At 36.7% G+C, this 13252-nt stretch overlaps 2 protein-coding genes across 4 annotated transcripts in view; one reads left to right on the top strand and one right to left on the bottom strand.

Moving 5' to 3' along the window:
* Positions 1-1920, bottom strand: part of HYCC2 (hyccin PI4KA lipid kinase complex subunit 2) — a 60560-nt gene extending 58640 nt beyond the window's left edge. Inside the window, exons 1-2 of the mRNA XM_054585849.1 lie at positions 1859-1920; positions 1056-1089 (exon numbers count right to left, since the gene is read on the bottom strand). The gene's annotated coding sequence lies outside the window, so the exon portion shown is untranslated. The remainder of the gene's footprint in view (positions 1-1055; positions 1090-1858) is intronic.
* A 102-nt stretch (positions 1921-2022) lies between these two features.
* On the top strand, positions 2023-11517 carry NDUFB3 (NADH:ubiquinone oxidoreductase subunit B3). 3 transcript variants are annotated; one of them, XM_054585848.1, is made up of 3 exons: positions 2023-2221; positions 8357-8504; positions 11226-11517. In XM_054585848.1, exons 2-3 carry the CDS (start codon positions 8359-8361, stop codon positions 11380-11382), a joined length of 303 nt encoding a protein of 100 aa, XP_054441823.1. In that variant the 5' UTR covers positions 2023-2221; positions 8357-8358; the 3' UTR covers positions 11383-11517. The 3 variants fall into 3 exon arrangements, with proteins under 3 accessions (XP_054441823.1, XP_054441822.1, XP_054441821.1); XM_054585847.1 differs by having other exon boundaries at positions 2025-2307; XM_054585846.1 differs by lacking the exon at positions 2023-2221 and adding an exon at positions 2229-2307 and having other exon boundaries at positions 8354-8504.
* Positions 11518-13252: the final 1735 nt, after the last annotated feature.

The raw sequence follows: 13252 nt of genomic DNA, 5'->3' as shown, positions 1-13252 counted from the left end.
AAAGTGGACTTCTAATGATGTATAAATAATCAACTAATTATTATTATATTTTAATTTGGACTAGTGTTTCTTAAATCACTTGATAATTTCCTACTCAATTGTTCAACTTTATTGCATTCTACAATGACATCTACTGGCCATTCAAAATCAGCCCATTAGTCCTCTAAGACAGCTTTAGTAGGCTGATTACATAATCTCACACACACACACACACACACACACACACACACACACACACATACACGCACGCACCCCCCACCCCCACTACATAAAAGCAGATTTGTTCACAGGTACTCACACTACTAAAATAAAAGCAGACGTATTCTTTGGGACTGAGACATAGTATTATCCTTGCAAAAAAGTAAAAAGGCAATGAAACACCAAGTGTCAAAACTTTAATCTAAAGCATTGGTAAATATCACAGTACTCCAAACATTTCTGAACAAACTCTAACGATCCACCTCTCCTTAATAAGTGATATTTAGACAAATAAATGAATTATTTAGGTTCTGGGACATACTAACATAAACTATTCATAGTATAAGGAAAATTATAGTACACTTGCTAATACTACATTAGTCCTTAACTTCTAAGTTAAAGGCAACATTTCAATCAGCTTACATTTTAGCAATTTATAATGCTCCTAAATTTATAATGCTCCTTTTAAAACTGTTTTCCAGTGAGCTATGAAACCACGTTTTTAATGTAGTTTGTCCTTCCATAACATAACTAATGAAGTTCTTGTATTAATTGTTCATTTCATTGTGTAAACAATGAATTATTAAAACCCAGAAAAAAACCCTGATAATTCACATTTATGTCTGTAAATACATTTTACCTCAGTCGAGAGGTTCAAAAAGCATATTTTTTAATCCTAAGAAATAATCCGTAACTACTTTCTCAGGCGTACACAGCAAGTTACTTAAAAGATGACTTCTGCATTCCCTCCTCTCCATTCAGACCACCACCTTATTTTCACAGACTCTAACATCCACAATATCTAGCGGTAAAAATCTAACAACGAAATTTCTACTCATTTTCCAATTTGCACTTACCTCCCACTATAGATTTTTGAGGCTCTCCACTTTCCTGGAGATGAGGAAAAGAAAAAGTATTTGTAATCAGCTTTGACCCTCAAGACAAATTCATGAACTACAAAACGTAACCCGACCACGCTCATCTCAAACTAAAGAATCTCTCAACCCCAAATCCCGTATTTGGGATAAGGTCTTCGTGACTATTCTATCCTTCATGCGTTTACGTTTACAGAGCCTGCGGAGCTCTGTAACGAACGAAAGAACTATTCTGACACATCAATAGGCTACCAGACCTCCTCTTCCAAAAGGGACAACCTAGCCGTTTGGGTCAATAACAGCCAAGGGTTACATAATGTACTCGCATAGCTATAATGAGTTTCTAGAATTCGACGGCCAGTAAATATCTTTCTTCTCCGCTTCCCCTTGCCACCTCGAGAAAAGGCCCTAGGATTTCTCTCGGGTGCCTGCAGTGCCGCATCCTTTCCTCTCTCCGAGCTTCGTGCAAAAAATTCCTCCAGCGCTCACGACACCGTCTTCCTCCCGCCTCCCTCCTCGCGTTGCTGGCGCCACCGCAGCCCCCCCACGCCCTAGGCCCCCCACGTCGCTGCACTGGGCTCAGCCTCCACCCTCAGCTGCCTTCTCCTCAAGACCCTCCCAAGCGGTTACCTGGTCTACGACAGGTTCCAGAACCACCAACTCTGCGGCTACACCTTCCCAGACCACCCTTGTCAGATCCCCTCTCTAGTTCCTGCAGCCAGAGGAGATGAAAATCCCTCCTGATGGAGCCCTCTACGTCTGCCAAAGACAGCGCAGCCGCCTACCTGTCACCCCGCTGTCTCTGGCTTCTTACCGCCACCGCCTCCCGCAGCCGCCAGCCCACTGCAGCGCAATAACCAGCCCTCTCAATGGGTGAGTCCACGCTCTAACAACAGCCTCACTTATTGGCTGCAGCATGTCCGCGGCCCTCCCCTCTGTGCAGTAGCTAAGAATTCCGGTCTCCAAGCAAGGAAAAGAGCTCTTCTTTCCTGCTCTTTGGTCCTCCCCAATTTCTTTTATTGTAGTTAGACCACGGATGAACAGCTGTGCGGACACACTGTCCACTTTCAGCTTCCTTCACGACATCTCCATAAATCTGTGACCCCGTACCGGAACGTTAAATAACTTCTTGGCTTTCCTGCCGAAAGGTACTCGAGATGACAATTTCCGTTTCCGTTTGGCTCCGGCTGAAGGGTTGAATATTGAATGTCCTGAGAGGTCAGATTGCTGTCAGGTAAAAGAGAGTCGGTGGGCCATAGCTTGAATGGGAATAAGAATGAAACTCTGTTCTGTGGAATTTAGAAAGGGAGAGGCTAAATAAAGAAGGATTATGAAGGAGTGTAGCTCCAGAGGGAAGGAGATCGATGAACTAGCAGGAGAGAACTATGAAGTGCTGGGGGTTGAGGTGGGGTCGGTGAGAGGTGGTTGTAAAACGAAGCAGGCAGAATCACTGTGGTCATGAATTCCAGATGTTTTTTTCCCTCCTCTTCCACCAGTAGCACCTTCCTCACCCCGTGTTTTTGGTTTACCCAATTGAATAAAGGGAGAGCAGCCCCCCATATCGAAAATTTGTGAAGTCAGAATAGTTGTAATGCCTGGCTCACAAATATGTATACTTTTAAGTGAAATTTTTCGGTATGAATGTTTTTGACACTGTTAAAGTGAAAAAAAGTAGAATACAAAGTCACATTCATTTTTATAGTGATTTACCCTAAAAATTTTATTATTTTAAAGTTGCATCGAACATAGGTGCAGGGACTGGAAGGGACATTAAAACTTCATTTGTCTTTTATTTTAATGTCCTTATAGTATCCACAATTTTTTAAATGAGAGGAAATTGTCATATATACTCGAGTCTTTAGTAAACCCTAAAATTACACATAATGTAAGTGGCATTATCCTCGTATTTCCTTCTTAGGGATTCCAGCCCCTTTTAGTGGAGGTTGATCTTCATCAAACTTAAAGGTTCACACCAAACATAGGTAGATAGCTTTTTAAAATTTCATGATTTTATTTTTCAAGAAAAATCATGACATGGTTTTTCTTTTTTGAACTAATTTCCTTGGTATTGCTTGAACAGCTCTGAACTGAAAATAATCACCCGTGTTGAGTCCTTGGCATAATTTGTCACTTCATCTAACTTTACTTTTTAATGTGAAGTATATATAACAGGAGGGTATATAAAACATATGTACATTTTAAAGAATTGTAATTAAGCAAACACTTGTGTAAACCACCCTTCAGGTTAGGAAATAAAGCATTGGTGGTGATTTAGAACATGCATTCTCAAAAGAAGTGAATGACCTTCAAACAGGTAAAAATTGGTTTTGTGAGGATGGAAGCGGAGGTGAAAAGAATCTTAGATACTACAATGGTTTGTGGTCTTCCAAAGGACCATAGTACATAAACACATAAACAATGTATCTGTGGCACTAAAATTTCATTGGGGGTGGGGTGAGAATGCTATAAGGAAAACAACTGTCCAGAAAAACTCCTTTGGGGTACAAGAATTAAAAATAGGTTGAAAAACTGCCTTGAAAGCTCCCTGTAGAGCTCTGATTTTATCTCCTCCAACAAAAGGTAGCTACTATCCTGACTTCTGATAAGCATTCACTTGTTTTACTTTAATTTTCCGTCTGATGCATTCCTAAAAAATGAATTGTTAGGTTTTTCAATTTATATTACTGGGATAAAAGTATATGAATCTTTTTATGACTCACCCCTTGCCCATTGTTAGAGTTGTAAGATTCATTCATACTGTTGCATGTTGTTTTTCATTGTCTAATATTCTGTGGGAGACTGTTTTATAATTAATCAGTTATTGTTGTTGGATATTTGGGTTGTTTACAGTTAGGGGCTAGCATCAACAATGTGGTTAAAAGATTCTTATAAAATACATCTCTTGAAATACACACACACACACACACACACACACACGCAAGAGTTTCTCTAGAGCAGTGTGTTGCCCAATGGTAATATAATGCAAGCCACATACATAATTTAAAATTTCTTAATAACTGCCCTCACCAACCAATGCTCAGTTGGTTGGACTTCGTCCTGCAAAGCTAAAGGTCACCAGTTTGATTCTTGGTCAGGGCACATATCTGGCTTGTGGGTTTGGTCCCTGTCAGGATGTGTGCGAGGGGCAACTGATTGATGTTTCTTATGTTGATGTTTCTCTCCCACGCTTTCTCACCTGCTTCCCCTTTCTCTTAAAAAAAAAAAGAATAAGTTTCTTAGTAACCGTATTAAAAAGATAAAAAATAATAATATATTTCTGAGTACATTCAAAATATTAAGTGTAATCAGTTAAAAGTTACTAATGAAATATTTTTTCTTCATACTGTCTTCAAAACTGATGTATTTTATACTTGCAGAATGTATGCTGTTTTCATAAATACAAACATTTGATCTATGTTTATATTTTATCAAATTTACTGTTGATAAGTAAGTTCATATATTTTCCAATAACTAACTTGAGAATCTGTTTTGAAATTTAAATTAATTACAATTAAATAAAAAGTCTAGCTCCCCAATTGCACTAGCTACATTCAAGTGCTAGTGGCTACTGTACTGGAGAGTGCGGATCTAGAGTATATATACCTAGGAGTAGAATTGCTAGGCCATAAGGTATTTAAATATTCACTCAGCTTTTCTAGGTCATGACAAAACAGTTTTTCAGAGGGGTTGTGCTAAGTCACATTCTCACCACCATGGTGTGAAAGTGGAAGGCACATCACAATGTTCCTTCTCCATTTCTCACACTATTGCAAGGTAGGTTTTATTCTCACGTTATATGAATAAACTGAAATTTAGAGAGATTAAATGATTTGCCCTGAATTTTACAGCTATTAGTGGTGCATCTAGGATTTGATGCCAGATCTGTACAGCACCAAAGTCTGCACTTAAGTAGAGTTCCAAACTCTTCCCTTAAGTGATAAGGATGAATGATTGATTTATGTCTGTTCTGAAGTAGATATAATTTTTAAAAGAAAATGAAAAGTTTTCTAGAAATAGTGTTGTTCAGCTTTTTGAAAGGTCATTGAAATATTCCATTTAGTATGGAAATATTTTAATTAGGTAGAAGAGAAAACACATTACATTTATTAAAGGAAATTTGTTTAGGAAAAATTATGTATGTTTTCATGTTTTCTTCAAAAGGCTTAGCTTCCAAATTAGCTAATATTTTGAGCATAGTAATATTTTTTTAAACTTTTTTTTCCTCAAAGATTTTATTTATTTACTTCTAGTGAGAGGGGAAAGGAAAGAGAAAGAGAGGGAGAGAAACATCAGTGTGTGGTTGCCTCTCGCCCCCAACTAGGGAACTGGCTGGCGACCCAGGCATGTGCCCTGACTGGGAATCGAACCCACAACCCTTTGGTTCACAGGCCAGCGCTCAGTCCACTGAACCATACCAGCCAGGGCATTGAGCATAGTAATATAAAATTGAAACATACTATGGTAATGTTTCAGTTTTTAGTTTCAAAATCAAACTTCTTTGTCAAATAATTTTGATGTTTATTTTGTATTCTCTTCCAAGTACATTGATACTCGATTAGGATTAATATTCTAGAATTGACATTTGCCAAAATAAGGGTTTGGCCTATAATCTCTTCAAACATTTTTGGAATGAAACATTGCTTAAACAAAAAAAAATTTTTTTTTTGAAAACATGGTTTGAAGAGGCCAAGACATTAGTATTGTTATTAAACCATTCTAAAAGTTTTTTGTAATAAGGTATTGAATTTCAAAGGTCAGGCTGAAATCTAAAACCATAATTTTTTTCCTTTGTATTATTGAATCTACCAAATAAAAATGAAATAATGGATTAAATGTTTCATTCAGAGTTATGAGTGTTGTAGTTTTAACTTGTGTTTGGTGGGTATTGTTTTTATTCCCTTTTAAATGTGAAAATCATCAAGGTAGTGTTTTGTGGTATCTTAACATATCTACAGATATAAATATTAAATGTTAATTTGTCAGAATTACTATGTACAGTCTTCCCCTTATATTCTGGGAAATATAGTTTAATGAAATGAGCATTTTACATAATGTGTCTTTAGTATACATTGTCTAATAATTACTGCTGTCTTCCCAATTACAGTTTAAGAATCCTGCCTTATTATTGTGTCTGCTCATAGTTATAAATGCAAACATAATGGTAATAATTATTTGGTTTGGCTTTATTTCTGGAGAGCAGCGATTATAGAATTGTTACTGCTAACCTTATATAAATTTACGGTATAGCATTATTAATTTACACCCCCTTAATTTGAAATTCATAGCAGTTTAACTGGGGACTGAGCTGAAGTTTATTTTTTCATTATCTATAAAATAATGCCAGTAAGATGTTAAAAATAGAGGATGATGGAGGCACTTCCAGCCAAGATGGCAGCGTAGATAAATGCAGTACTCTTATCTTCCACAACCACATCAAAATTACAAGTAAAGTACAGAACAACCATCATTCAGACAACCTGAAATCTGGCTGAATGGAAGCCCTACAACTAGATTAAATGAAAAGCCACTGGAGACTGGTAGAGAGGTGGAGACATGGAATAGGCTGGTCCCACACCTACAAGCCTCAGATAAAAATCGGGAGGGATAACTCAGGCACCAAGGGACCTGCTGGGGAGCGTAGGGTCCCAGCTCCACACCAGGCCCCCAGGCTCAGGGGTCCAGTGCTGGAAAGAGAAGTGCCTATAACTTCTTGCTGTAAAACCAGCGGAAATTGAGGCTAAACAGGGCTACTGGAGTCCAAGACAGTTCCTCTTAAAGGGCGCACACATGGACTACGTCTTACTTCCTCTGAGCTCCAGTGCTGGGATAACAGCTCGAAAGGCACCAGGGATAAACGGGGAGGAACTGAATTGTATCACAGCAGTAAGAGATTGGGGGTCAGCTTTCTCCCAGACAAAAGTGTTGGCAGAGGCCATTGTTCTTTTGATGAGCCCCTTCCCCACAGAGTTTGCAGGTGGGTGTCCTGAGTTTATATCACCCTGGCTCTCACTGTTTGCTCCACCCTGAAGAATCCCTGAAACACCTCACTAAAACTTACAGGCCCACCCAAACTGTTTTTAGTGGATTTTCATGTGAATGGCCTGTCTTAACTCAAGCTTCAGGCTTTCCTAAAACCTCTCAAACAAGCAGCACCTGACCTCTGTCTATCCCACACCTCTCATTAAGTGGCCCCAGGCTCGGCACTAGTGGCAGCTGGCCTTGGTTTCCAGCTTGACCACCTGCAAACCCAGCACAAGTAGCAGCCATCTGCAAATCACTCTGTAGTTCACGCCAGGTTGCCCCAGGCAGGACACAGGTGATAAGTGACTTTGTACCTACTGGAGGCCTCAGAGCCAGTGTACCCAGAGGACAGCTTCAGACCATTCAGGGTTACAACTCTACCCACCACCACAAGCCACACACTCAAGCAGTGGATTCCGTGAGCACCAACACCCTACTGAAGCAAGTACTGCTTCATAGGGTCAATTCCAGCAGAGCAGCTCCTCTACTGTAGTCATAGCTTGTCTTTCCAGCTAATCCCCCTGGGAATTAATCTCTTCAAGTGATGCCAACAGCAGTCAAGGCTCAACTACAACAGGACAGTACACACAGCCCACAGAGGAGCACAACTGGAGCACCCAGCTTGGGTGACTGGAAAGGCTGTGCCACGGAGCCCTGCAGGACGCCTATTACACAAGTCCACTCCACCAAGTCTGGGAGACAGCAGCTCTAACCCAATGTTTAAAAACAAACAGGGGAGCAGCCAAAATGCAAAGACAAAGAAATAGGTCTCAAATGAAAAAAACAAAACAAAACAGGAGAAATCTCTAGAAAAAGAACTAAATGAAATGGAGGCAAGCAAACTACCAGGTACAGAATTCAAAACTGGTGATAAGGATGCTCAAGGAACTTAGAACTTCAACAGCTTAAAAAAGAGCCAATCAGAAATGAAGGATATGCTAACTGAAATGAAGAATAATTTACAGGGAATCAACAGTAGAGTAGATAAAGCTGAGAATCAAATCAACGATTTGGAATATAAGCAGCAAAAAACACCCAGTCAGAATAACAAAAGAAAAAAATCCCCCCCACCCCCCCAAAAATGAAGATAGTATAAGGAGCCTCTGGGATATACACTAGTTATAGAATAATAATGCTGTTTTATAAAATCTCAACTCAGAATTTTCAAGTATATTGGTTCTCTTTTTAAAACACTAATAGTAAACTTGGTTATCTGATACCTATAATGTGCATGTTTCTCTTATGTTAACCTTCTCCAGTAGCCATGGCCCATGGACATGGACATGGACATGAACATGGTCACAGTAAAATGGAACTTCCAGATTATAAGCAATGGAAGATAGAAGGGACACCGTTAGAAACTGTACAGGAGAGGCTGGCTGCACGAGGCCTAAGGGATCCGTGGGGCCGGTAAGAATAATTAAATAATTTAGAATTTAAATTTAAAGAATCGATCATAGAGAATCAGTATCTGTTTCTTTTTAATATATTTTCCTATTTAAAAAATCATTGAAAGCGACTTTTTACATTAAAGTTTTGAAATCAGTTTTATTGAACTATTTACATACAATAAAATTCACCCATTTTAAGTGTTTAATTTCTTGAGTTTTGACAAATGTATATAATTATGTAACCACCGCAGTCATGAAATAGTCTTTATTTGTATCATCCCAAAAAGTTCCTTCTTGCCCCTTTTCCACTTCGTGCCTTCCTACCCCTGACTCCTGGCAACCATTGATCTGCTTTTTGTCTCTATCGTCTTCCCTTTCCTGAATTTTATACATTTGTAATCATACAGTATGTAGCCTTTTGTTGTGGCCACTTTCACTTAGTATAATGACTTTGAGACTTATGCACGTTGTTGACTTATATCCATAGTTCCTTTTTATTTCTGAGTAATATCCATTGTGTACATAATACTTCATTTTGTTTACAGGTCATCAATTAATTGCCTTTTGGGTTTGTTTCCAGTGTTTAACTAGTATGAGTAAAAATGCAATAACCATTCAAATATAAGTCTGTGTGAACATGTTTTTATTTCTCTTGGGTAGATACCTAAGAGTGGGATTTCTGGATCATATAATAAGTATGCGTTTATATTCATTAAAAAAACTGCCAAATTATTTTCCAAAGTGGCTGTGCCATTTTGCAGTCCCACCAGCAATATTGTAAGAATTTCAGTTGTTCAGTGTCCCCATCAACACTTAGTATGATAGATCTTTTAATTTTAATCATTTTAGTGAATTTGATACCTCTTTATGATTTTAATTTGCATTTACATGAAGATTGATAATCATAACAGTCTTTTCCAGTGTTTTTCATTTGTGCTTTGTGTGTGTATATGTGTGCAATGGCTACTTAGATCTTTTACCCATTTATCAGGGTGTTTGTCTTTTATTGAATTATAGAAGTTCTCCATATATTTTTAATATTTAAGTCCTTTATCAGATATGTTTTACAAATGTATTTATGAGATCTTACTGAATCTATAGTATAATTGAAGATAATTGATATCTTAACATTGTAGAATTTTCTAGTTCATCGACAGTTGAGACCCTCTTTAATTTTTCAGCAGTGATTTCTTGCTTTATATATGTCGTGTACATATTTTATTAAATTTATCCTGAATTATTCCATATTTTTATACTATTGTAAATGATTTACAGTTGTTTTGGCTAATATAAAAAATACAAATGAGTTTTATATGTTGACTTCGTGTTATGTTCCCTTGCTAATTTCACTTTTTAGTTCCAACAGTTTTTTTTAAAGATTCCTTAGACTTCATAAAATAATCGTTTTGTGTACAAATATAGTGTTAATTCTTCCTTTTAAATTTATAAACTTTTAATTTCTATTTTCTTTGCATTATTTTACTGGCTAGCACTGCTAGTATAATGTTGAATAAAAGTGGTATAAGTGGACATTCTTGCTTTTTTCCTAGTTGGTGGAAAGCGTTCAGTCTTTCACCACTGAGTATAATCATAGTTGTAGGCTGGTCATAGATGCCCTTAATCAAGTTGAGGAATTTCTCTTTTATTCATAGGTTACTGTGAGTTGCTATTATTACTGTTATTGTTATTATGGGTATTGGATTTTGTTAAGTGCTTTTTTTGTATCTATTGAAATGCTCACATAGTTTTTTTATTCTATTAATATAATGAATTACTCTTACTGATTTTCAAAGATTAAACCAGTCTTGAATTCTTGAGGTAAATCCTGTTTCATCATGATATATTATTCTTTGCATGTATTGCTGGATTCAATTTTCTAAAATTTTGTTAAGAATATTTGTCTCTGTTCATTAGGGATATATTACTCTGTAGTTTTAAAGTCTTTGTTTTTGGTCTCTAAATTATATCTGATTAGCTCTCATTTTCTAGTAAGTCAGATTTTTAGAGTTAAGGGCTTTTGTTCTTCATAACATGATTTATTTCCACTCACTGTGAGAGAAAAGTTTTTTTTTCGCTAGAGGGCTCTGACTTCTGTTTATGTCTTCGTGTAGGATACTCAGAAGGATAATTGCCAGAGAAGGAAACCAATCTTCTAAAGTTCAGACTGCTATGACAGGGAAATTTATTAGCAGTAATAATAATGTCAAATGTTACATACTCTCTATGCCAAAATATATCACTATTACCCTGTTTATTCTTTATAGCAACACTATAAGGCAGATAGTAATCATTATTGAGAAGAAGAGGAAACAGGCCCTGACAGGTTAAGTAACTTGCTCTCCCTAAAAGATTGTGAATCCAGTATAAGTGGCAGGGCAAAGATTAATACCTCCTAACTACCTCTCCCCATGGTGCTGTAATGACTACTGTGGGCAAAGCCACACAGCTGACCTGTGATGGATAGGGCCAAAGGAAGTTTTGCATTTGAGAATTTTGTAAAATCCTGAGTATTATGACTGTGAATGTGAAATCAAGTGCTTTTTCTTCTATTTTTTATGTGAAGCATGGGCATATAGACCTAATTATCCTATCCCACAGAAATATTCCTATTGTAGTCCATTTAGATTATCTTATATAAGGTTGCATTTATATCTGTTAGAAAAACGAAAATTAAATATATTTTATTCAATTAATGTACATGGTTGTGTGTGATTATAATTTTTCCCTTTTTTTCTTCTAGCAATGAAGCTTGGAGATACATGGGTGGCTTTGCAAACAATGTTTCCTTTGTTGGTGCATTATTGAAAGGATTCAAGTGGGGATTTGCTGCATTCGTGGTAGCTGTAGGGGCTGAATATTACCTGGAGTCCCAGAATAAAGATAAGAAGCATCACTGAAGATAATATCTGGAAGTATCTTAGTGGCTTCTTAACTCTCATAAAAATAAGATTTCTTCACTGTAGGCTACTCATCTGTGTGTTTGTCCATTAAAGAATACTAGTAAGATTTAATAAAGAATACATGTGCCAGTCTGTTTTTGTCATTCTTTAAAAAAAAAAAGTGTTTCAAGCCATTCAGATTTGCTTTGGAACACATGGATGTTGAGTACAAGCAACAGTGTATTTTGCATACAGCAGGCAGCCAGCATATATTTGAACAAATGGGTATTTCTAACAGGGTTTTTTAAAACTTTTAAATTATGGTAAGATTTTCCATCTTAACTTTTGTAGTATACAGTCAGTGGTATTAAGTACATTCATAATGCTGTGCGACCATCACCATCATCCATCTCCATAACTATTTATCTTTTAGAACTGAAAGTCTATGCCCATTAAACAATAATTCCCTATCCCCCATTCCATTAGCACCTGTCAACCACCATTCTACTTTCTGTCTTTGTGGTTTTGAGTATTCTATTAAGCATCTCATGTAAGTGGAAACATATAGTATTTGTCTCTCTCTGACTGGCTTATTTCACTTGGCATCATATCCCCAAGTTTCATCCATGTTGTACAATAGCATATGGCAGAATTTCCTTTCTTTTTAAAGCTGAATTATATTCAATTGTTACATATATATCAATTTGCTTATCCATTCATTCATTGGTAGACTGGGTTGCATCCACATTTTATCTGTTAATGAATAAGGCTGCTATAAACACGTGTACTCTAGTAAATTTTTAAATGGGAGTTGGCTTGTCACTTTTACCATCTTCTGCAGATGGTTTAGAGACTTAGATTATACTGTTAAATACTTCCTGCACACTTCTGGTTGACATATCTATGTATCATGTTCCTTTGTCTTGTGACATTTTTACTCTTGCCTTAGTCCTCTTTCCCATGCTGTGAAAAGTTGACTTTTTTTCCTGTGTTTTTAAAAATACACTAGACATTTCCCCCACATCATTGAATTTTAACATTTTAATTAAATCTCAGACCTAAAACTATCAAAGAGGACTGCTTTATTTTGCTTGAGTAACAAAGCTAATATAAAACTTGGGTGGTTTTTTTTAAATTTTTGTTTGTAAATATAAAAGAGAAATCACTAAATGAATGAGATAGGAATTCCTAATAAGCTGACAGTAGTAGATGGAATGTGATAAAATGGAATAAAGACTGAAAGAAGATGAAGTTTAACAAGGAACAAAAAGCTGGGTAGAGGGAAGCAAAGGGGAAAAAACTGAGAAATTAATAGCACAAAAAATAGAGATAGCAAACAATAAAGTAGAAATAGCAAAATGGTAGATTTAAATGTAAATGATCTGAAATTTAAATCCTAAAACATTCCAATTAAAAGATTGCCTTGTCCTGGCCAGGTAGCTCAGTTGGTCAGAGCATCATCCCTATACGCCAAGATTACAGGCTCAATCCCCAGTAAGAGCACATAACAAGAATCAGCCAGTGAAGCCTTAAATAAGTGGAAAAATTAATTGATGTTTCTATCTACCCCCTTCCCCATCCTTTTCCTTAAATCAGTTAGTAAAAAAGATTGTTTTATGTTGCTTAGCATGATGCTCTCGAGGTCCATCTGTGTCACAAATGGCAATATTTCATCTTATGGCTGAGCAGTATTCCATTATATATATTAGGTATCACATCTTAAAAACAAAAAGACAGATTGTCAGCTTTGGCAAAAGCAAGGCCCAATTATAAACTGTTTATATGAAAACCCCTCTAAAGACAGCAGGAACATTTGAGATCTTGCTCCCCAATGTATGTCACCAGTTTGGCTCAGATATACAAGTTATTTACAGGTTTGGACATTTCT

The sequence above is a fragment of the Pteronotus mesoamericanus genome, unplaced genomic scaffold (genome assembly GCF_021234165.1).
Source record: "Pteronotus mesoamericanus isolate MK-2021 breed Mesoamerican mustached bat unplaced genomic scaffold, CSHL_Meso_final contig_90, whole genome shotgun sequence".
Classification (NCBI taxonomy): Eukaryota; Metazoa; Chordata; class Mammalia; order Chiroptera; family Mormoopidae; genus Pteronotus; species Pteronotus mesoamericanus.
The sequence above is the reverse complement of the archived record's forward strand: the minus strand, read 5'-3'. Positions and strand labels throughout refer to the sequence as shown.

Excerpts from the sequence above, each read along its gene's own strand:
- NDUFB3 (XM_054585848.1), top strand. The coding sequence starts at position 8,359 with ATGGCCCATGGACATGGACATGGACATGAACATGGTCACAGTAAAATG. Across the intron at positions 8,505-11,225 it reads CTAAGGGATCCGTGGGGCCG|CAATGAAGCTTGGAGATACA; the intron begins GTAAGAATAATT and ends TTTTTCTTCTAG.